General features: G+C 46.0%; 1 protein-coding gene across 2 annotated transcripts in view; it reads left to right on the top strand.

Moving 5' to 3' along the window:
* Positions 1-21,466, top strand: part of LOC138304193 (sulfotransferase 1 family member D1-like) — a 225,798-nt gene that overhangs the window by 126,840 nt on the left and 77,492 nt on the right. For both annotated transcript variants that reach the window (XM_069244045.1, XM_069244046.1), the window contains exon 3: positions 2,300-2,425. In XM_069244045.1, coding sequence (XP_069100146.1) covers positions 2,300-2,425 — 126 coding nt within the window. The remainder of the gene's footprint in view (positions 1-2,299; positions 2,426-21,466) is intronic.

Genomic DNA, 21,466 nt, shown 5'->3' with positions numbered 1-21,466 from the left:
CCCTTCTCGCATACCGCCACCCCCACCCGGCTACGTCATTATTTTTACGCTAGCCCACCTGTTGCACTGGCTTGTGCCACTCCATAAATATGGCGCCTGGCTGGTGCTCAGGAATGGAGCGAGCCAGTGTTAAACTTTTTGATGCAAGACTGCATTAGTGCAGTTTTGCATGAAAAAGTATAAATATGCCCCTTGGTATTTTAAAACATGGTTGTGCATTAGAAAATCCTTGTCATATTATTTTAGACACAACTTATAAAAAAACAAATGGATGTATAGATATAGGCATACTTATTTGTAACTCAAAATATACATGACTGAAATATATTTTTGTGTTTCTACCACTTTTAAATACTTGGTGAATGCTGCTACTTGAGAAACGTGTTAGGCTGGTAAAGCATCTTATACACCTTTATGGGCCTAATCATAAAGGGAAGGGCATGCCCAGATGTGGGTCCCGTGCTCACTGTGCCACTGGATTCAAGCTAGTCTGGCTAATGAAGGGTGATATGCTTAAACCCATCTTAGGATGCTTGTTTCCAGTCTAGGGAGGACCTGGCCTGGCAGTTTGGGCTGGACTTTTCCCATGGGGGAGAGGGTCAGGACTGATGTGCATATGTCTGGGTCCAAACTGGGGTGGCATGGTGAGCAAAAGAACAATGTACTAAACCAAGATCTGTGACTGGGGGTAACTGTTTGAAAAGTTTCAGCACTCCGTCCATCATCCTTTTGTGCTGCTAATGTTGCCCTAAGTGGGGAGGGAATGCCCAGAAGTGGGGCCCGTGCTCACTGTGCCACTGGATTCAAGCTAGTCTGGCTGATGAAGGGTGATACCCTGAAACTGGTTTGAGGATGCTTTATTTCTGGTCCAGGAAGGACTTGGCCTCGGAGGAGTTCGTGGTGGACTTTTCCCATGGGGAGCAGGGTCAGGACTGATTTTCATATGGCTGGGTCCAAACTGGGGTGGCATAGTGAAAACAATGGATTAAACCCAGATCTATGACTGGGGTGTGTGTTTGAAAAGTTTGGCCACTCTGTCCATCATCCTTTTGTGTTACTAAAGTTGCCCTAAGTAGGGAGGAAATGCCCAGACATGGGTCCTGAGCTCACTGTGCCACTGGATTCAAGCTAGTCTGACTTATGAAGGGTGATACCCTGAAACTGGTCCCAGGATGCTTGTTTCTGGTCCAGGAAGGACCTGGCCTGGAAATTCAGGGTGGACTGTTTCCATGTGGAGCAAGGTCAGGACTGATTTGCATAGGGCTGGGTCCAAACTAGGGTGACTGGTGAGAACAATGGATTAAAATAAGATCTATGACTGTGGGTGACTGTTTGAAAAGTTTCAGCACTCCGTCCATCAACCTAAAGTGTTCCTAATCAGGACTGGCCTAGTGTTCCCACACCTTGTTTTCACTAGACCCAATTTTACCAGCCATAATACCGGACTGGATAATTGCATGAGAACCTGACTGCAACAGCAGCCAACCCTAAACCTCCTCGCCACCACACGCACACAGTAAGAGAGGAACATTCAATATTTCCCCTTGCCAGAACTCATTTTACCCTCCCTCCCCTCCCCTGTTCTTCTAAACCCACTTCCTCCACCCCCACTCTACACTGTAGCCTTGTTCCCAGTAAATTGAATCGTTAAACCCCACAGAACTGGGTACTCCCTGCAGTTTTACGCATGGTAAATCCAGATCTGCACAGTTATTGCATATTACGCGTGTTTAACTCATAATGACAATAAGCAGGTGTGACGATACCAGTCAGAAACAGTTATTCCGGCCTCCCGGAATCTCTGCACGTTTAATCTTAACTCGTAATAGAGGCCTATGTATTTTATTTTGCTAATCAGCATTATATATGACATTATGTGTGACTGAATATGATTTCCCGTCCTTACAAGTTGATGTTCTATTTACTATCGAAGTTGCTACTTAACCTAAGAGAAGTCACAATCAACAAGGCATGATACAGGGATTCCTCTTTCTTGAAATTCTTATTAGCGAGTCGTGCTATCAACTGGTGTTCATTGGTGCATTCATACTGACTTGAGATAAACATTTAAGGCATTTTTCAAGTCCTGATGTGCTGATGTTACACCGCTAAATTATTTTAGTTGCAGCTGTTTCTTTTCACACTATAGCCACCTCACCATGTCTGATGTATTTATTGGGCTGATTTCCGGTTTCTTCGAGTTCTTTCAGATGTTTTCTTGTGACAGTGTGTTCCTTTTTGGTATTTCTTGTATGGGAAATGTTCTTTCCTTTCACTTTGTTTCTTGGCTTCTTTGCAGGAACCACCTGGGTCAGTGAAATAGTGGATTTAATTCTTAATAAAGGGGACACAGAGAAAACCAAAAGAGACGCCATTTATATCCGGGTGCCATTTCTTGAGTTTGCAGTCCCAGGAATTCCTACAGGTACTTCGAAGAACCTTTGTTCCATTACTATCTGAAAGTTCTCCGTACTGATTGTTGGTATTTGGAAGTGGGCCTGACAATTGTCTCTGTGCTCACTATATGCTTCTTGGAGAAATGCAAAACTTCAGCACTTTCCCAGAGGAACTCTGCACATTTTACAGAGTTTTGCATAGGCTTCTAACAATGGCAAACGTGTTGACATGGATTTTGCATTATGTTCCTACAAAAAAACATTCATTTAGGTATTCTGCACACTATTTCTAAAGAAACCTTCACACTGTTTGTGATTATGTGGAGAATTTGGCGTTCAGCTCTAAACAGTTTTCACTGTTTTAAACATATTATGAACACTATCCCAACTTCTTCAGCTTTTTAACACTTCATCCTGCTTATAAAGTGGTCTCACTGCAGCATAACATAATTAGCCGTGGAAATGTTGCTGACTTGTGCTAGGCTCGCCAAAGCCCAACTTCCGGCTGCTGACATTCTCTGAGGAGACGAGATGTTAGCAACCGGTTGCTGTGCTCCTTTCGCAGGCTAGATGTTCATGCTGTGTCAATGTATGCTGGTGGACATGGTAGGCTTGGCCTCACACAAAAGGTACTGTTAATAGCTTGGTCTTTTGGGACCCGGCAGAATCTGACATCATAAGCGTCAGACTAATAATGTGACTCAAAACAGGAAGTGTTGCACACTGGGTGGAAAGGTACAAACAGACGTAACCGCAACGGTGCCCACATGAAGGCTTCACAGGTTGGAAAACATTGTCCCCACTGCAGAGCCATGATCGGCAGTATAAGAGGAAAAAACAAAGCCCATCAAATTTGTTTTTCCATTAACTATCCAGCACTTTCAGTCACAAGAGGTGAGCCACTACTTGGCATCATTTGTGTCTTGTTCTCCTTTGTCCCCTTTGCCCTTCCCCTTTCATCGTACTGCCCTCTCAACACAATTAACCTGTTGAGCATGACTGTCCTGATGCTTTTCTTCACTAATTTCCTTAACTCCAGATGTCCACCTAGACCCCAACAAACTGTATAGTTATCTAGAGCAAAATCATTTAAACCTTAGAGTATAATAGAGTAACTTTGCAGACCATCACATGTGCAAGGTGGGGCGGGAACTACACGTTTTCAGAAAGGCAGGTGGAAAAAGGAGATAGGAAGTTTGGCTCTAAGGGAGTTGAAGGTAGAAGTGCTCCAATTTGGCAGGTTTTCCAAAGGCTTTCCCCTTTAGTCCATTCTTTCCTGGACCATGTGGACCTCATAGGGTCTACCTCGCTCCATTATGCCCACTGTAAAGTTCTTCAATAATGAGCCACACAAAAGCGACTTCCCTGGGTACTGGATGTTGGACGAGGCAGCATATTCCTCACCGGTGGCAGGGGTCCTAATATGACTGACCAAAAGTCATCTGGATGATACATGAATAAACAAAGAGAGAAAAAGTCAACCACCCTGACCCTCCTGTATCGTCATCAGCAGTTAATCTGAGCTTCTGAAAAGTAACTCAGGAGAAAAAAACATAATGTTTAAAATGTTTTAAGAGTTGGAAAAACATTCTCCAGTAGAGAAAAGTTTAAGGCTCACATGTCCATATCTTTGTCTGACATCCGGAACTCTAATTTGTGGCACTTTTTTTTTTGGATCCTTTCTCCCGTATTCCTTCTGTACACTATACTGATGTATGGATGACTGGCCCTTATGGCGCATTTACAGTGTCCTGGCTTATCACTTCTCCTACTTGATCGCCATGTCAATTCTGTCATTTCAGCTCGTCGAACCCATGTTCCTATAGGAAATGACATGGCAGTCACATGCTTAGCTCTTTAGTCTGTTCGCAATTCTTTCCCTGCTATAAATTAAGTCCAGGTTTCCATGGGAAGAAATACACCTTTATTCCGAGCCTGCGTAGTATCCACGTCCTCACTCTTTTGAGTCCATGATCTCACTGGAAGACACATGTGTTTCTATTGAGTCTCAGTGTTACCCATACCCCGTTACCCTTGGAGCCCATGCTACACTAGTTGGCTGTATGCCTTTTTTCCTGAGCTCTGGTGCTATTCATATTCTGTTAATCATTGTGCCCACCTACCCTCTGGGAGGAACATGCCATGTCCACACCTCGTTTGCTACAGAATCACCATTGTCTGGCCAAAATGAATATTTCTTCTTGCCCTCAAGAATTTGATGGCAGACTTGCTAAAGGTGGTATATCAGAACACCATATCTACTGTCCACCATGCCTACACATCATAAGGAGGCTTAATGTGGGGAAAGGAGTCTTAATTCAGTTACCTTTTTCATAGGTGATATAGGGGGTCATTACGACCCTGGCGGCCGGCGGTATGTTGGCGGTGTTCCGCCAGCAATTATGACCGTGGCGGAATTGCCACGGCCATACCGCCGGCCCCTCCACTTTCCCGCCAGGATTCCGCCTGGCGGTCATAATCCCCAGGGCAGCGGTGCCAGCACCGCTGCCCTGGGGATTATGAGTCCCCGACCGCCGGCCTGTCCATGGCGGTACACACCGCCATGGAAAGGCCGGCGGTAAGGGGACTTGGGGTGCCCCTGGGGGCCCCTGCACTGCCCATGCACTTGGCATGGGCAGTGCAGGGGCCCCCAGCCATAGCCCCATCGCGCATTTCACTGCCCGAATTTCGGGCAGTGAAATGCGCGACGGGTGCTACTGCACCCGCTGCACATCAGCATTGCCGCCGGCTCTATTATGAGCCAGCTGCAATGTTGATGTGATATTTCCGCTGGGCCAGCGGACGGTAACACTGTTACCGTCCGCTGGCCCAGCGGAAATGTCATAATAGGGAGACAGAAATACCGCCGGCAATGGCGGTATTCTGTCTCCTGCGGCCTCGGCAGTCTTTTGAAAAGACCGCCGAGGTCGTAATGACCCCCATAATATTTGCAGTGGTGGCGACACCCAATCACTTTACAGTGGCCAGGAATCAGAAAACAATGTTTTAAATAGCTAATGAAAGAGTCTGTAGTTTTGTGAGAGCAAGAAAATAGTAATGGCCTGGTAGGATTGGCAGGGGACAACTTCATCACTTATTTCAGACGGTGGGGGTGCAAAGGTCAAATATGAGCACCAAGAAAATTTGGGAATGCGACATCTGGGCAAAATGTAGACTAACTGAGGTTGGCAAAAAGTAACGTTTTCCCTAACAGCCTCTTAGGAAGGATGAGGAACAAGGGCATTAAGGTCTGTACCTTTTAGAGTCCATAGAAAAATCCAAGCAGAAGTCGCCAGCAATAATAACAAGGGGCAAAGGGTTAAGCAAAGTCTCTGGTCAGTCAGCAAAAGGAAGAATGATTAGTGTGCTCTTGGGGAAGGGCAAGTGCTTGAGCCAAGCAAATGACGAGTGCTCAAGCAGGACAAAGATTGGGACCGACAAAGCGTCCAAGCAAGGCAAAAATGAAGAGTGCTCCAAGTTCATCATGGAACAGTAAATTAAAGTCCAAAGAAAATTCGGATTCACTTCAATGTTCATGCAAGATAATCAAAAGATTCCACTGTCCAATCAAAGTTCATTCCGCCTGAGTCTGCCAAAAAACAGTGATTCAGGCACTTGTTATCTCCCGGTTGGATTACTGTAATATTCTTTATCTGGAAGTTTCTCAGTGTCAGCTGATGAGATTACAGCACATGCAGAATTCCGCAGCCAATCTTTTATTGAATCTCTCTAAGCAGGCATCCATGAGCACATCTGTGAGTAAATTGCACTGGCTCTGATCAAGCAACATCTGTCCTTTAAGGCTCTCTGCTATTACAGAGAGCTTTTAGGAAGACAGGGGCCAATTACTTGCACCCGCTTATAAAGCCTTACTCCCCCTTGAGGTTCTCAGATCTTCTTAGACCTTGTTGGCGCAAGTGCCCAGAGGAAAGAAGGTCCATTTTGGGGGTAGCTCATTTAGGTTTTTTGACACCTAAGTTATGGAACTCTCTCCCTTTCTCTCTCTTAGGCAACAAGAGACAGAGGCCCAGATCTGGAAACATCTGAAAGGGTGGCTTTTTAGATATGATGTTTGCTATCTGGTTATTCCGCTAACCGTCCCTGTGAGTTTTTGAATATGCAGGGCTTGGACACTTCTCTGAAGTAACTATCACGCTGTAGAAATTCAATTATTATTATTACTATTATTATAATTGAACCTCTTAAGGTGAGAGAATGGTTGGCTCCAGCTGTAGTAGCCAAGAAAGCGAATGGTGCAATTCATTTATGTATTGATTGGCAAGTGATGAACAGAGAAGTTATAGTTGATGCATGTCCACTCCCTGATATAGATGCAATTATAACAACTCTAGGGGATGCTAAGTATTTCACATCCTTGGATCAAGAATCGGCCTATCATCAGGTTGAACTACACAAGGAGTCACACAATATAACAGAGTTTTTTACACCAATGGGACGATACAATGTCTAAGGATGCCATTTGGCTTGATTTTAGCAGCCTCTGTATTTTTCAGAGATTTATGAATACAATATTGAAAGATATTCTAGGTGTGAAATGTTATCAAGACGATCAGTTAATTTTTGGAAATACTGAGGAAGAGCATGATGCAATAGTAAAATGTGTACTGAAAAAATTGTGGAAAACTGATTTAACCCTGAGAAAAGACAAATGCAAATTTGGAGTAAGGAAAGTGACTTATTTGGGTCATCAAATCTCTGGAAAAGCTGTGTCATCCAAGAAAGAGTTAGTTGAAGCTATTGAGAATCTCAAAAGTCCATGCAACAAGGAAGAACTAATGTTGTTGAATATTATTGAAAATGCATGTTTTCTTATGCCAATAAGACCACACATATGAGAATGTTACTAGGAAAGAAATGTGAATTTGTGTGTGATGACGATTGTTAGCAGGAGTTTCGTTCAGTGAAAAATCATCTTAAGAATGTTCCGAGTTTAAAAGCATTCATCCCAGGAGAAGAAACTATAATAGTGACTGATGAGAGTGCCAAAGCTGTTGGAGCAGTTTGCTTCAAAAGAGGAATTGAATAGAGAAGTTGATTGCATATGCATCTAAGTGTTCTAATGATTCTGAGCTGAATTATTCAGCTATAGAAAAGGAAGCACTGGCACTTTGGTGGGAGATAAGAAAATTCAGAAATATGGTTTGGGGCATTAAATTTAAGATTTTGACTGAACACAACCTTGTAAGGTTAGGACGATGCTTCATCATGGATAAGGAGACTGGTTATATCACTTCAGGAATATGATTTTGTAGTACAATATATACCTGAGGTAAACAACTGGTCAGCTGATTATTTGTCTCAGTTGGTGGATGTGGATGCAATAAATGTAGATGACATTATGAATGATGATGATGATGTGAAGATATGTGAAATAACAACGGGTGTCATAGAGGAAGATGAGTGGAGGGATGATGTTGTAACAGACAAACAGTTGACGAAGGTGATTGAATCTGTGGAGTCTGGCAAGGGAAAGTCTCTTGAAAAGCCTTTACCTTTGACTTTGGATGGATTGATTGTCAGTGGTGAATGGAATACTATGTCGAGGAACAAATGTAGTGCCACCAGTCAGTTTACAAAGTAAACTTCTAGATGTTGCACATGAAGGACACTCCGGGATAGTCAAGACCAAGGAAATGCCTAGACTAGATTTCTGGTGGCCAGGGATGGATCAAGAAGTAGAATGAATGATGAGAGAATGAATGCAATGCAAACTAAGTGATAACATTTTAATGAACAGGCAAATGCCCATGGTATGTAGGAGATTACCAAAGTTTCCATGTGATGAGATTGCAATAGACATACTGGGACCATTACAAGGTGAACATCACACTCCATATATAATTGTAGCGTTTGATCTCTACTTGAGGTGGATAGAAGTTACATCTTCCAGTGTGCTCAGATTTTGTGGAAGAGATTTTCAGGAGAGAGAGTTATACAAACTCTATGTTATCAGACAATGGACCACAATTCTTTTAAAAAGAAATGGAAGATTATCTAGAGAATTGTGGAATTATTCACAAAAAGAACTTGATATATCATCCAAAAACTAATGGTGCTTTTGAAAGAGTTACCAAAACTCCACAGGAAAGCATACATTTGGTAGGATCAAATGACATAGATGGAAGGTCGTTTTGCAACACAGAATAACAGTGTATTGTATGTCCCTCCTGGCACAATGGGTAAGACACCTTTCAAATTATTCTAAGGAAGGTCAGCCAGCACAAAATTGTGTCCAGGACGGGTATTGTGGAACAAAGGGTAAAAGATAATAACATAGGAAAATGAGGAGATAAAGAAATTTCATTACAAGAGGTAAGAAAAAAATGTGATTAAAGAAAATTTGTTGTAGAAAAAAAGTTGCCTTTGGGGACATTGTGAAAAAAAGAGCACCTGTAGTATGTCATCCTGGGTCAAAATAAAAAAATAAAAAAAATAGTGGTGAAATTGTTTAGAAATGCTACTAAGACAGTTGACAGCAGGATTTGGAATAAAAGTTGAGTTGCGGTTCTGCCTAAAGGTAAAACGGTTGACGAACAACAGAGTGTTAATGGAGTTGGAGCTCAAACTTCAAATGTAGAATCTGTAGAACATCAAAGCACTGCCACAAGTGAACGCAAAAAAGTACGTAGGACACCAATGTACATGAAACACTATGGGGCTCATTATGCCTTCTGTGGATGGAAAAGCTCATCTGCAGAAGTCTCGACGGGTAGGTTACCACCATAGAGGCAGCCTCCCTGCCGGACCCATTATGAGTTTCCTGCTGGGTCAGCGGGCAGAAACATAGTTTCTGTCCGTTGACCTAGTGGGAAATAGCCTACGGCATTGTCTCTGGCTCATAACAGATCCGGCGGCAATGCTGCAGTGCGTAGAGTGCACCAGCACCTGTCACAATGTTCAGCGTTTGACAATGCGATGGGGCCCCCGGGGGCACCCCGTCTCTGCCAGCCTTTTCATGGCATGAAATCGCTGGCAGAGAAGGGGGTCATAATCCCAAGGGCAGTGCTGCTTGCACAGCAGCGCTGCTTGCAATACTGCCCTGGCAGATTACAGCCATCAGTCCCGCCAGACGATCGTGAGGATGAAATCTGGTGGTGCTGGTGGTCCGACTGCCGATCGTAATATGTTACTCAGACCGCCACATTGGGGGCGGTCTGACCACGACCCTGGTGGTCATTAGTCCGCCAGGGTCATAATGAGGCCCTTTATGTGTGAAGTTAAATGCTAATCCTTAAAAAAAAATTTATAAGCAAGATGGTGCTTAAAGCTTTGAAGTATGGCTTTTGAAGAAATGGGTAATTTAGGTGGTAAGATTACAAATTTTTTTTTTTGCATTGTTGAAATTGTTGTAAAAAGGAAGAAGTGTGGGATGATGACATAGTGCAGTTCCTAGTTGGAACACTCCACTATGAGTATTTCACTCTGCTTGGAATGTTATGGGTGGTAAGGAAGGCAGCTGGACAGATGAGAGCTGATGGATGAGGTGCATTAAACATTCCCTCTGATCATGATCTGTTGGAATACTAGACACTGCAGGGGGGACAACTCTTTTCATTGCATAAACCTTATTCAATAAGCAAAGGTGGAATTGTGATAATTTTACTAAATGTGTCTTAGTTAATTGCAGGAGGATATTATCCTCATCCATGGCCTTCAAACCCTTATTGAGTTATGTGCCTAAATATTGCAATTCTTTGGGTACCCACTTAATTAGAAAATTGACAATACTAGCTTCTGTGGTTGGGATAATTGGATGTCCTCACACCTCTCCCAATTTGTTTTATATCTTGAGAATTGGTAAAAGGAGTGTATTATCAACTTAGTGCAGGTAGAGATCTGACATCATTGTGAAGAAAGTTATCTCTTTAGGATATCTATTTTCAAAATGTCTCTCTTTATTGGTTCTATTGCTCAAAAACCTATAACCGTGCCTTTTAGAGAGCAAAACCAAAGTCCATGTCAATTTACCTAACCTGACTGTGAGTATTGTAACCACTTGACTTTGGCCATAAAATCCTGTTCTGGTTAAAATCTCTCAATGAGACAAAACAAGTACTCTCATTACACTATTTTAAAGGTGTTTCAGCATTGAGGGAGAGAGATATTGTTTATCTTGTAGGTTTCAAGAATCTAGCAGTACGTGTTCAAGGGTTCTAACATGATTTCTGAATCTGGCTCTTGGATGCCACCACGTGGCATTGCAGCAATCTGGGTTTTGCATGATATTTAAAATTCCCCCTGAAAGCCATCCTCTCTGAGACAAAGGGAGGTGGGGAAATCTGAAATTGTCTTGTTATTTATTTCCAGTGAAATATCATGCCCAACAGAGCTCGTCATTCCTTGTTTAATACTGGTATGTGTAAGTATGTAAGTAGATTAAATACAAAATCTCATAAAAGGATATAAAGGTCTCTGTCATATCTTCAGAATGGGTGAATACATTTCCCAGCAAATCATAGATCCCTGGAGTGGCAACTTGACATTCCCATTTTGTAGCTAGGCTGCAATATTGTGTTCCAATCTGTGCTGCTCTTCCGCTTGTTTTTTCTTGATTATGGTAGAGTCAAGCACGAACATTCCCCTCCATGTCACCATGCCTGCTTCCAATAGAGTTTAAGCAATGTGAACGAGAAGTCATTCTCTTCTTTGAACATCCTTATGTACACTTTCAAAATACAGTTGTCTTATGACATTCTGGCCGTCATTATAACATTGGCAGTAAAAACCGCCTACCGCTGTGGCGACGGCTGCCAAAAGACCGTCACCGCCGCTACCAGCCATCTGGCATATTATGGCCACAGCCTGATTTCCGCCACAAGAAGGACGGAAATCTGGCTGTAGCCATACTGGGGTGGTGGTAAGGTGGCGCTGTACCACCAGCAGTGCCACGCCAGTAGAACGCCGCCAGCCATATTATGCGAAATAATACGGCCTGGCGGTGTTCTGCTGGTGGGCGCTGCTGGTGGTAGCAGCGCCCCGTCCTGTCTCCTGCCGGAAAACGCCCTGGATCCAGGTAAGTCGGGTCTCCGACAGGGGAGGTGGGTGTTGTGTGTGTGTGTGGGGGGGTGTGCACGTATGTGTGTGGTGATTGCCGTGTGTGTTGAGTGTTGATTGCGTTCGTACGTGAATGTATGGAAGTATGAGTGCGTGTATGTATATAAATTGTAATGCATGTCTGCGTGTATGTTTTTAAGTGTGTGCAGATGTGTGTGTGATTGGATGTACGCATGCGTGTATGTATGTGTGAATGAGTGTGTGTCTGCGTGTGTGTGAGAATGGCTGGTGTGGATGTGGGATGGGGTGGGGGTGTTTGGAGAGGCGGGGGCTGTTGGAGAGGTGAGGGGGTGTTTTTTTTTTTGGAGAGGTGAGGGGGGCCTCCTATCAGTGACAGGGCAGGAATTTCCTGTCACTGATAGGGCCTACCACCATGGTTTTCGTGGCATAATGAACGCCACGAAAACCATGGCGGTAGGTGGGGTCATAATCCTGCATGCAGCACAAAGGCGGCTGCTGGGCTGGAGATGGTTATCTCCAGCCTGGTGGCTGCTACCGCCATGGCTGTCAGAGTGGTACAATGGTGGGTTGGCCATAATGTGGCGGTAAGTACCGTCAGCCTGTTGGCAGTACTACTGCCACAATATCGTCAACCGCCAGGATCATAATGACCCACTCTATGTCTTGGGAGGTGCAGTATGTCCTAATAAAAGGTCTGGCGATTTTGGAGAGTAAACAACGTTTCACCTGGGAGAATTTCAGTATGAACTGTCTATTGGAATAGGGATTCTTGCAGTAAAAAATAGTCACTCTAGAACTGTGTCCCATGTACTGGTGAAAGAAAGGGGCAATCTATACCTCTAGGGATGGATGAATCACCATACATCAATAAGATAATGATCTGTCATGATGTCTACCAGTGTGGGTCTGTCCAGTTCACTGAATTTATCTCTTGACCCTATCTATTCTAAGATAGGTTGTTTAGCCATATTCCAATCACCACCCCTCCAGGTATTCACCCTTGCAGGTTCATTCAAAAGTCTGGATAGTTTTACTAAAAATAATTGGTGCCTGCACAAAACCCAATATTATCATCTGTCCTTCCTTTTTAATCTTCGCAAAGCCATATCTAACATCTGAGCTGATTCAACGTACTTACTTATGCGTACTATCTTTCCTGTAGTATAGGCCCTCAACCAGGATTCTCCACTCATCTCTGTCCTGGGCTTTTCTTTCAATCTGACTACAAGTGTAACCCATCTCCTTGCAGTCAGCCTGAGACCTCTGCACCAGTTGTTTCTTGGCCTTCTTCTTTTCCTTCAGGGTTCCAGGTCAAGGCTTGCTTGGTGGTATTTGATACAGGCTTGTGGAGTGTGTGAAGTCTGCTGCCATAGTCCATTGTTGCTGATGGAGTTTGGCCTACATATTTGGAGGATTTTCCTCAGACAGGTGTTGATGAAGGCCTGGACTTTGTTGGTGGTGGTCACTGTTGCCCTTCAAGTTTTTGGTCCATATAGAAGGACTGATTTTTGACTTGATGTTGCCATCTCTGTCACTGTGCTTGTCTATGACACTATCCAGGTAGTTGAAGGCCTCAACCTCTTCAAGTGCATCACCTGCAAGAGTGACTGCTGTTGTGCAGCCGCATTATTCTTCAGGCTCTTCTTTTTTCTTTCCCCTGTCGATGTTGAGGCGATGTTGTGCTAATGTGGCTGTCACATTATTGGTCTACTCTTGTATCTGCAGATGGCTATTGGAGAGTAGGACCAGGTCACCTGCAAAGTCCAGGTCATCGAGCTGCATCCAAGGTGTCCACTGTATCCTATTTATTCTCCTTGCTGTGGATGCCTTCAAGATCCAGTCTATGACCAGCAGGAAGAGAAAAGGTGAGAACAAACAAATCTGGTGAGCTCTGGTCTCCAATTGGACAGCTTAAATAAGTTGTCCTCAATGAAATATTTTTCATTCATAAGAGTAAATGAGGATTCTTACGGGTTTATCTGGCACAGCATAGTCATGGAGGATTTTCCAAAGGGTCATTTTTTCCATGCTTTGGAATTCCTTCTCGTAGTTGATGAAGTTAACATAGAGGGGGTAGTTCCATTCCATCGACTGCTCAATGATGATGCGCTGTGTTTCAATTTGGGCAATGCAGGATCTATCTTTGTAGAAGCCAGCTTGCTGGTCTCGCAACTCGGCATCGACTTTAACCTTCATCCTGTTGGTATGTCTTTATTGAGCACTTTGCCTGGGATTGATTGAAGAGTTATCCCTCAGTAATTTGTGCAGTTATTCAGACCACCTTACTCGGGGATCTTGATGAGATATGCCTCCTGCCAGTCTGATGGTGCCTTTCCCTCTCCCCAGATCTCTTCAAACAAAGGGAATAGCGTGCCTATTAATATTTCAATGTCTACCTTTCATGCCTCTGCAGGAATGTTGTCAGGTCAGGCTGTCTTCCCACTTCTCAAATGTTTGATCTCTTGCTGTATTTCTTTGTTGGTTGGTCTGCTGCAGTCAAGTGGCAAGTTTTTGTCAGCTGATTGTATGTCTGCTGGAGACCATTGCATGGACTAGTTCAGCAGTTCTTTTAGGTGCTCCATCCATCTTCATTGTTGGCCTTCGTTACCCATGATTGTCTTCTCGGCTTTGCCTTTAACAAGTCTTTCTGGCATGCTGTATCTGCAGGAGAGTTTCCTTGTTACAATGTAGAGGTCTTGCCAGTTTTCATGGCTTGCTGCTTCCTGGGCTTCTGTAGCAAGACCATTGATGAATCTTTGCTTGCTTGCTCTTAAGATTCTCTTTGTTTCCTTGTTGGTTTTGGTGTATTTGCCTTGAGCTTTTGCTTTTCATACTTTTGCTCGGCTGGTGTTCGCTGCAGCTTTATTCCTTTTTCTCTTGGAATTTGTGAGGAGTCTTGGTGGAGATCCAATCTTTATGCTTCTCTTTCTTGGTACTCAGTTTTTCCTAGTAGGTTGAGGTCACTGTTTCCTTAATCTTCTCCCATTGAGTTTCTGCTGGGTCTCTCTCATCCTTAAGTTCTTGAAAGACTTGTAACTTGTTACTGAGGGTGAATGGGTATTCACTCTGTTCCTGTGCATCTTTGAAGAGGGTGGTGTTATATCACTGGTGTTGGTCTGTTGGTTCCATCCACAAATTCTTTAGCTTGAGCTTTAGCCTGGCCATGATAAGGTGATGCATGACAAAGTCTGACGCTACGTCCACTCCTCCCATCACTCTCACAACTTGCAGGGACCTCCAGAACATCTGGGCAATGCAAAAAAGGTTCATCTGATTCTCTTTTGAATGGTCTGGTGAAACCCACATTGCCCTGTGCTTTTTTCATGTGAGAATACTCTACCGCCTATCAACAGACTGTTCAGGGCATAGAGATCTGTGAGCCTTCACCATTCTCGTTCATGTCTCCAAGGTTATGGTTGCCCATGACTTCTTCATACCCAGTGTTGCTGCTTTTAATCTTAGAATTGTGGTTCCCCCATCCACATGGTGATGTCCCTCTCAAGGTATTCCTCCAGGTTGGAATTTAGTCTGTTGCAAAACTGTTCTTTTTCCTCTTCCTCTCTTTGCTGTCATTTGTAGGTGTATAGCACTGGATAACATTCATGTTGTTCCTTCTTTTCTTTGTGTGGAATTATGAGCTTCACATCCAATCAGAGCTTTGTTTGCTGCAGGCGTTAGCATCTTTGCCACTCCCTGAGTATGTAAGGGTGCTTTCTTCCTAGTGTACAGAATGCAGCAGCATTCCTCCTTACTCCAGGATCTTGTGTTTTCTGGTCAAACATTTTTCATCTGGTCTTGCAATGCAAGGTTGTATTTTTCATCCCTATTGCCACTTGGGCCACCTTGTCTGTCTCATACATGGTCCGCAAGTTCCATGTCCTGATGATGATGGTCTCGTTTGAAAGCAGGTGGATTGGCTTTTTGGCTACCAGGGATCTCATGCTTTCACCACAAGGCATCATAGATCTTTGTGAAGGAGATTCTTCTTTCCCCAAGGCTGAAATGACTTTTTGTCTCTTGGTTGACGTTTCTGTAGCTAGGATTATTTTGCATGGTGGGATAGCGAGACCCACATATAACCCCCCTCCTTTAACAGTTACATTTGGGACCTGCTACGGGGGTGTCAGTTGAAGTGTGGAGAATATTGTGTGAATATTATGTGAACATGCTTTCTGGTTCAAAATTGTCAAACTAAACTATCTTTGCAGGGAAATAATTTGTTCTTGGGTACAGTCATCTGAGTATGTGTGCTCGTACTATATACTTTTCCCACCCAGTCGTGTTTCAGACTGTGTATCTCAGGAGGCAGGGAAAAGATGTGTTTCCTGTAGGAGCTCTAGATCTGCTTTCTTGCAATTGCGTTTTGCAGAATCTTCTTGTGTTGTGTTTAGTGTAGTAGAATAATCCACTGACACTCAACGAGAGTGTGAACACACATTTATTGGCAGCTCACCTGCAGCGCCAAGTCTGCAGTGTCACTCAGTAGTCATACAGTGAGAGTGCAAGACAAATTATTCAGGCAGTGGAGTAATGTTGGTTAGATATGTGCAATGGGATTAGTGATCCAGGCCATATTTATCAAAAGTGTTTAGTCATTCTTACACTGCGCAAGGGGATACAGGGTGATGTAAAACCTAGAATGAGATTTACCAATCCATGCAAGGCCACCTTGCGTGGTCCTGGGCAGCTTGGTAAATCTGGAGTAACGCAAGGCAGAGCAAGGTGCTGCCTTGCCTGACTCTGCCCCAGTAATGCATCTCATGGGGGAGCATGGATATGCCCGCACATCCACCCATGGATTTTGGTGCATTTCCAGAAGTGTTAGACCTTGGAATGTTAGGAAAATCCAATGCCTTCCTAGGGGAGGTGTAACAAGGAGAATTATATTTATTTCTCCTTGTTGTTTCTCTTTCTACATGCCTTTATCATAATTAGTGGACAACACAATTTCTGCTGTGACAATTTTATTATTAACTCAAGAGGCAGGTCAATTATCTTGTTTCCTCCTATAGAATGATCTATTTTTATAGATGGAACAACATTATGATCTAATAAACCATACACAGGAAAGGTTGTTGTACAGTGTGCTTCCTTAACTATTTTAAGGTGCTCTCAAATGTGATGATCATGGAAAAGGTGGCACAGTAGAGAAAAGTAATTGCCCTTGGTCACACTGTTTGGTCAAGTTTGGAAGCTAGGATTGAAACCAGGGTTCCTGATAGTGCATTATTTCCTTTTTCAGTGCAGAAGAAAATGTTCCTTGTGACCCAAGCAGCAAGTAGTTTGTCTTATGTCTTCTATTATAGATGGAGCGTTATGGTCTATTAAACCATATACAAGAGAGGTATTTGCACAATGTACATCCTGAACTAAATTATTTCAAGTTTCTCTCAAATGTGATAATCACCGAGAAGGAGTCAGAGTGCAGAAACTTAATTGCCTTGGGTTGGGTCACACAGTTTGGTCAAGCTGGAAAGCTGTGATTGAAACCAGGGTCTCTGGGTCAGCACCCCACAGGTAGTCTTACCTCGGTCCAATAAAAGAGTAGTTTTGTCTCGAGTCCATTAAAAGCTCCTGACTAGTCTTGGTATGTGATGCAGGGGCTTTCAAATTATCATTTGTTTTTTATGAGATACGGAAAGAGCAGTGGAAACACACCTCTTCATAGAACAACTTCACCTTGGATAGAAACAGTGCAATCATCCTTCCTTCCAGAGAACAGGTACATCTCCGGTAGCAGCAGTAGAAGCATGAACAAATCAGACAACAGCAGTGCAAGCTTTACTTCCTCAATAAATAGGGACAGCAAGGCAATAGCAAAGCAACCATCCTTCTCTCACAAAAAGCAATGTGTAGCCTCTAATTACTTCATAAAAGATTCAGCATGATAGAGTAGTACATATGTTCATTGCTGACTGAACAGTTAAGGCACAATGACACATAGGTTACCGACAGAGGTCTGGAACAAGTGCTTTAACACACTAAATTAATGTATAGGGGGATGAGGGAGTAAATTCGTGATTTCTGACTCCATTCTCACTTAGGTGATATTCATTGTTAGCACCCTGAAAATCCTGCCGCTGTTACTTTGAGACCTCTTTTTATTGATTCTAAGTTTTTCCACGAACTCAGAAATTACAGTAACCTAGTAGATCATTACCTTTTTAAATAGTTTCTCCAAAGCCCTACGAGCATGCAAACCTGGCACCCTGATCACCCTTTTTTGGGTGACTCGGAGCCCCTTAATGGCCATATTCTAAGGCAGCACTACCAACCATTGTTTCCCTTATATATAACGCTTTAACAGTAGCAGAGTAAATAGTGATGCAGTGAAAGTGAGCTAGGGAGGATGTTTTCTATCTTGTGGAAAGAGATGCGCTTCTCCTTGTTCCTGCTAGAGTAAACAGAGCAATACTGTACTGTAAGTGTTTGAAAAGTGCAGGGTTCCTTCCTAAAGAGGAAATGACAGGCAATTTCTATAGCCCCCACTATAATGAGTCTTCAAATCATTAACATTTATAAAGCGCGCTACTCACCCGTGCGGGTCTCAAGGCGCTAGGGGGGAAAAGGGGGGGTTATCGCTGCTCGAACAGCCAAGTCTTTAGGAGTCTCCGGAAAGCGGAGTGGTCCTGGGTGCTCCTGAGGCTGGTGGGGAGGGAGTTCCAGGTCTTGGCCGCCAGGAAGGAGAAAGATCTCCCACCCGCCGTGGAGCGGCGGGTGCGAGGGACGGCAGCAAGTGCGAGGCCAGCGGAGCGGAGGGGGCGGGTGGGGACGTAGAAGCTGAGGCGTCTGTTGAGGTATTCCGGTCCCTTGTTGAGGAGGGCTTTGTGTGCGTGGGTGAGAAGACGGAAGGTGATCCTTTTGCTGACTGGGAGCCAATGCAGGTGTCTCAGGTGTGCGGAGATGTGGCTGTTGCGGGGTACGTCGAGGATGAGGCGGGCCGAGGCGTTTTGGATGCGTTGCAGGCGGTTTTGGAGTTTGGCGGTGGTCCCGGCGTAGAGGGTGTTGCCGTAGTCCAGGCGACTCGTGACAAGGGCGTGGGTCACGTTTTTTCTGGTGTCGGCGGGGATCCAGCGGAAGATCTTGCGGAGCATGCGGAGAGTGAGGAAGCAGGCGGAGGACACGGCGTTGACTTGCTTGGTCATGGTGAGAAGAGGGTCCAAGATGAAGCCGAGGTTGCGGGCGTGGTCTGCGGGGGTCGGTGCGGTGCCGAGGGCCGTGGGCCACCAGGAGTCGTCCCAGGCGGACGGGGTGTTGCCGAGGATGAGGACTTCCGTTTTTTCAGAGTTCAGCTTTAGGCGGCTGAGCCTCATCCAATCTGCGACGTCCTTCATACCCTCTTGTAGGTTGGTCTTGGCGCTGGCGGGGTCCTTGGTGAGGGAGAGTACAAGTTGGGTGTCGTCGGCGTAGGAGGTGATGATGATGTCGTGCTTGCGTACGATGTCGGCGAGGGGGCTCATGTAGACATTGAAGTGTGTCGGGCTGAGCGATGAGCCTTGAGGTACGCCGCAGATGATCTTGGTGGGTTCTGAGCGAAACGGAGGGAGGTAAACTCTTTGGGAGCGGTTAGCGAGGAAGGAGGCGATCCAGTCCAGGGCCTGGCCTTGGATCCCGGTGGAGCGTAGGCGGGTGATTAGGGTGCGGTGACAGACGGTGTCAAAGGCAGCCGAGAGGTCGAGGAGAATGAGGGCGACTGTTTCACCGTTGTCCATCAGGGTTCTGATGTCGTCTGTGACTGAGATGAGGGCGGTTTCCGTGCTGTGGTTGGTTCGGAATCCGGTTTGTGAAGGGTCGAGCAGGTTGTTGTCTTCCAGGAAGGTGGTCAGCTGTTTGTTGACGGTCTTTTCTATTACCTTGGCTGGGAAAGGTAGAAGAGAGATGGGGCGGAAGTTTTTCAGGTCGCTTGGGTCAGCCGTAGGTTTCTTTAGTAGGGCGTTGACTTCAGCGTGCTTCCAGCATTCGGGGAAGGTAGCAGAAGAAAAAGAAGAGTTGATGACGGTCTGGAGGTGCGGGGCGATGATGTCGTCGGCTTTGTTAAAGATGAAGTGCGGGCAGGGGTCCGAAGGGGCGCCGGAGTGGATAGAGTTCATGATGGATTTGGTTTCTTCCGTGTTGATGTGGGTCCAGTTGTTGAGGGTGATGTCCGGGGAAGCGGGTTCAGTGGTGTATGGTTGGGTCTGGTGTCCGAAGCTGTCGTGGAGGTCACTGATCTTGCGATGGAAGAAAGTGGCGAGGGATTCGCACAAATCCTGTGAGGGCGTGACGGCGTTGGCGCTGGCGCTGGGGTTGGAGAACTCTTTGACGATGCTGAAGAGTTCTCTGCTGTTGTGGCTGTTTTTGTCTAGTCTGTCGGTGAAAAAGTTCCTTTTGGCAGTGCGGATCAGGTGGTGGTGTTCGCGTGTAGCGTTCTTGAGGTCGGTCATGTTGTCAGCGGTGTGGTCCTTGCGCCAGGCCTTCTCAAGGGCACGACAAGTTTTCTTTGATTCTTTGAGGGTGTCAGAGAACCAGAGAGGTTTTTTGGTGTTGGTCTGTCGATGCGTGCGTTTGAGGGGAGCAAGGATGTCAGCGCAGTTGGAGATCCAGTTTGTGAGGTTGAGAGCTGCGTCGTTGGGGTCGGTGGTGAGGGTGGGTTGGTTGGCGGCGAGAGCGGAGAAGAGTTGCTCTTCAGGGATCTTGTTCCACTGTCGATGAGGGATGGGTTGAGTGCGGAGGTGGGAGGTCTCGCGTCGGAATGTGAAGTGGACGCAGCTGTGGTCGGTCCAGTGTAGGGCAGAGGTGTGGCTGAAGAAGACGTGTTTGCTGGCGGAGAAGATAGGGTCGAGCGTGTGTCCGGCGATGTGGGTGGCGGTGTTCACCAGTTGTTTGAGGCCGAGGTTGTCGAGGTTGTCGAGCAGGGTGGTGGTGTTGGGGTCGTTGTTTTGTTCCAGATGGAAGTTGAGGTCGCCTAGGAGGATGTAGTCCGGTGAGGCGAGGGCGTGCGGGGAGATGAAGTCGGCGATGGCGTCGCTGAAAGAGGCGCGAGGTCCGGGAGGACGGTAGACAAGGGATCCTCTGAGGGTGGTCCTTGGGTCGGTGCGAATCTGAAAATGCAGGTGTTCAGCGGCGAGGGGGGGGTCTTCGGTGGAGGTGGTGACGCTGATGGAGTCTTTGAAGATGATGGCGACACCTCCTCCTCCTTGGTTGGTGCGGTCTTTTCTGGAGATCTTGTAGCCTTCGGGGATGGCGGGTAGCGATGTCTGGAGCAGAGGAGGCGTTCATCCATGTCTCCGTGATGAAGGCGACGTCCGGGGCTGTGGAGTCCAGGAGGTCCCAAAGTTCAACGGCGTGCTTGTGGACGGAACGAGCGTTGATCAGGATGCACTTGAGGTGGTTGATGGCGCGTGGGCTTGTGGTCGTGGTAGTTGCGTGGTGGAAGATGCGTTTGCAGGAGTTGCAGGCGAAGGGTCCATGGGTGCGTTTGGGGTGAGCTAGGAAGCAGGTTTTGGAGCGCCCTGGGTTGAGGGCGTGGAGGGTGGTGGGGTCGTAGCGGATCAGCGGGGCTTGGGGGAGCTGGGGACCAGGGGTCGTGGCGCTGGGCGCGAGCCAGGCGCGGACGGGCGCAGACGGGCTTGCCTCTGGCGCGCCTCCGGCGCGCCAGCGGCGTGCCCGCTGCGCGCGCCCGCTGCGCAGTCGCGCAGCGGCCGCCATAAGAGGTAGGAGGGGGGGAGGGGTCAGCTGGGGGCGAATGGGAGCTGGGGGGCGGGGGCGTGCAGGAGGTCGCGGCGGGAAAGCGCGAGGGAGGGGGGGGGGACAGGTAGAGTGAGAGGAGCTGGGGGAGGGGGTTTAGGGTGGAGGAGGGTGAGTGTTAGGAGGTTTGGAGATTAGTCTTGGCACCTCTCCCGTGCATTCTCTCATTCCCTGTACAGTGGAGACTGCAAAGCAGCAGTGGAGGATATCCAAAAGAAGGGTATTTTTCTTATGAAAAAGGTAGCCCCCAGTTGGTCGACTGATGCATAGGTAGATAGGAAAGAAAGGCATTTATGTATTGATTTATT

The sequence above is a fragment of the Pleurodeles waltl genome, chromosome 7, assembly GCF_031143425.1.
Source record: "Pleurodeles waltl isolate 20211129_DDA chromosome 7, aPleWal1.hap1.20221129, whole genome shotgun sequence".
NCBI lineage: Eukaryota > Metazoa > Chordata > Amphibia > Caudata > Salamandridae > Pleurodeles > Pleurodeles waltl.
This window is presented reverse-complemented; position numbering and strand designations above follow the sequence as displayed.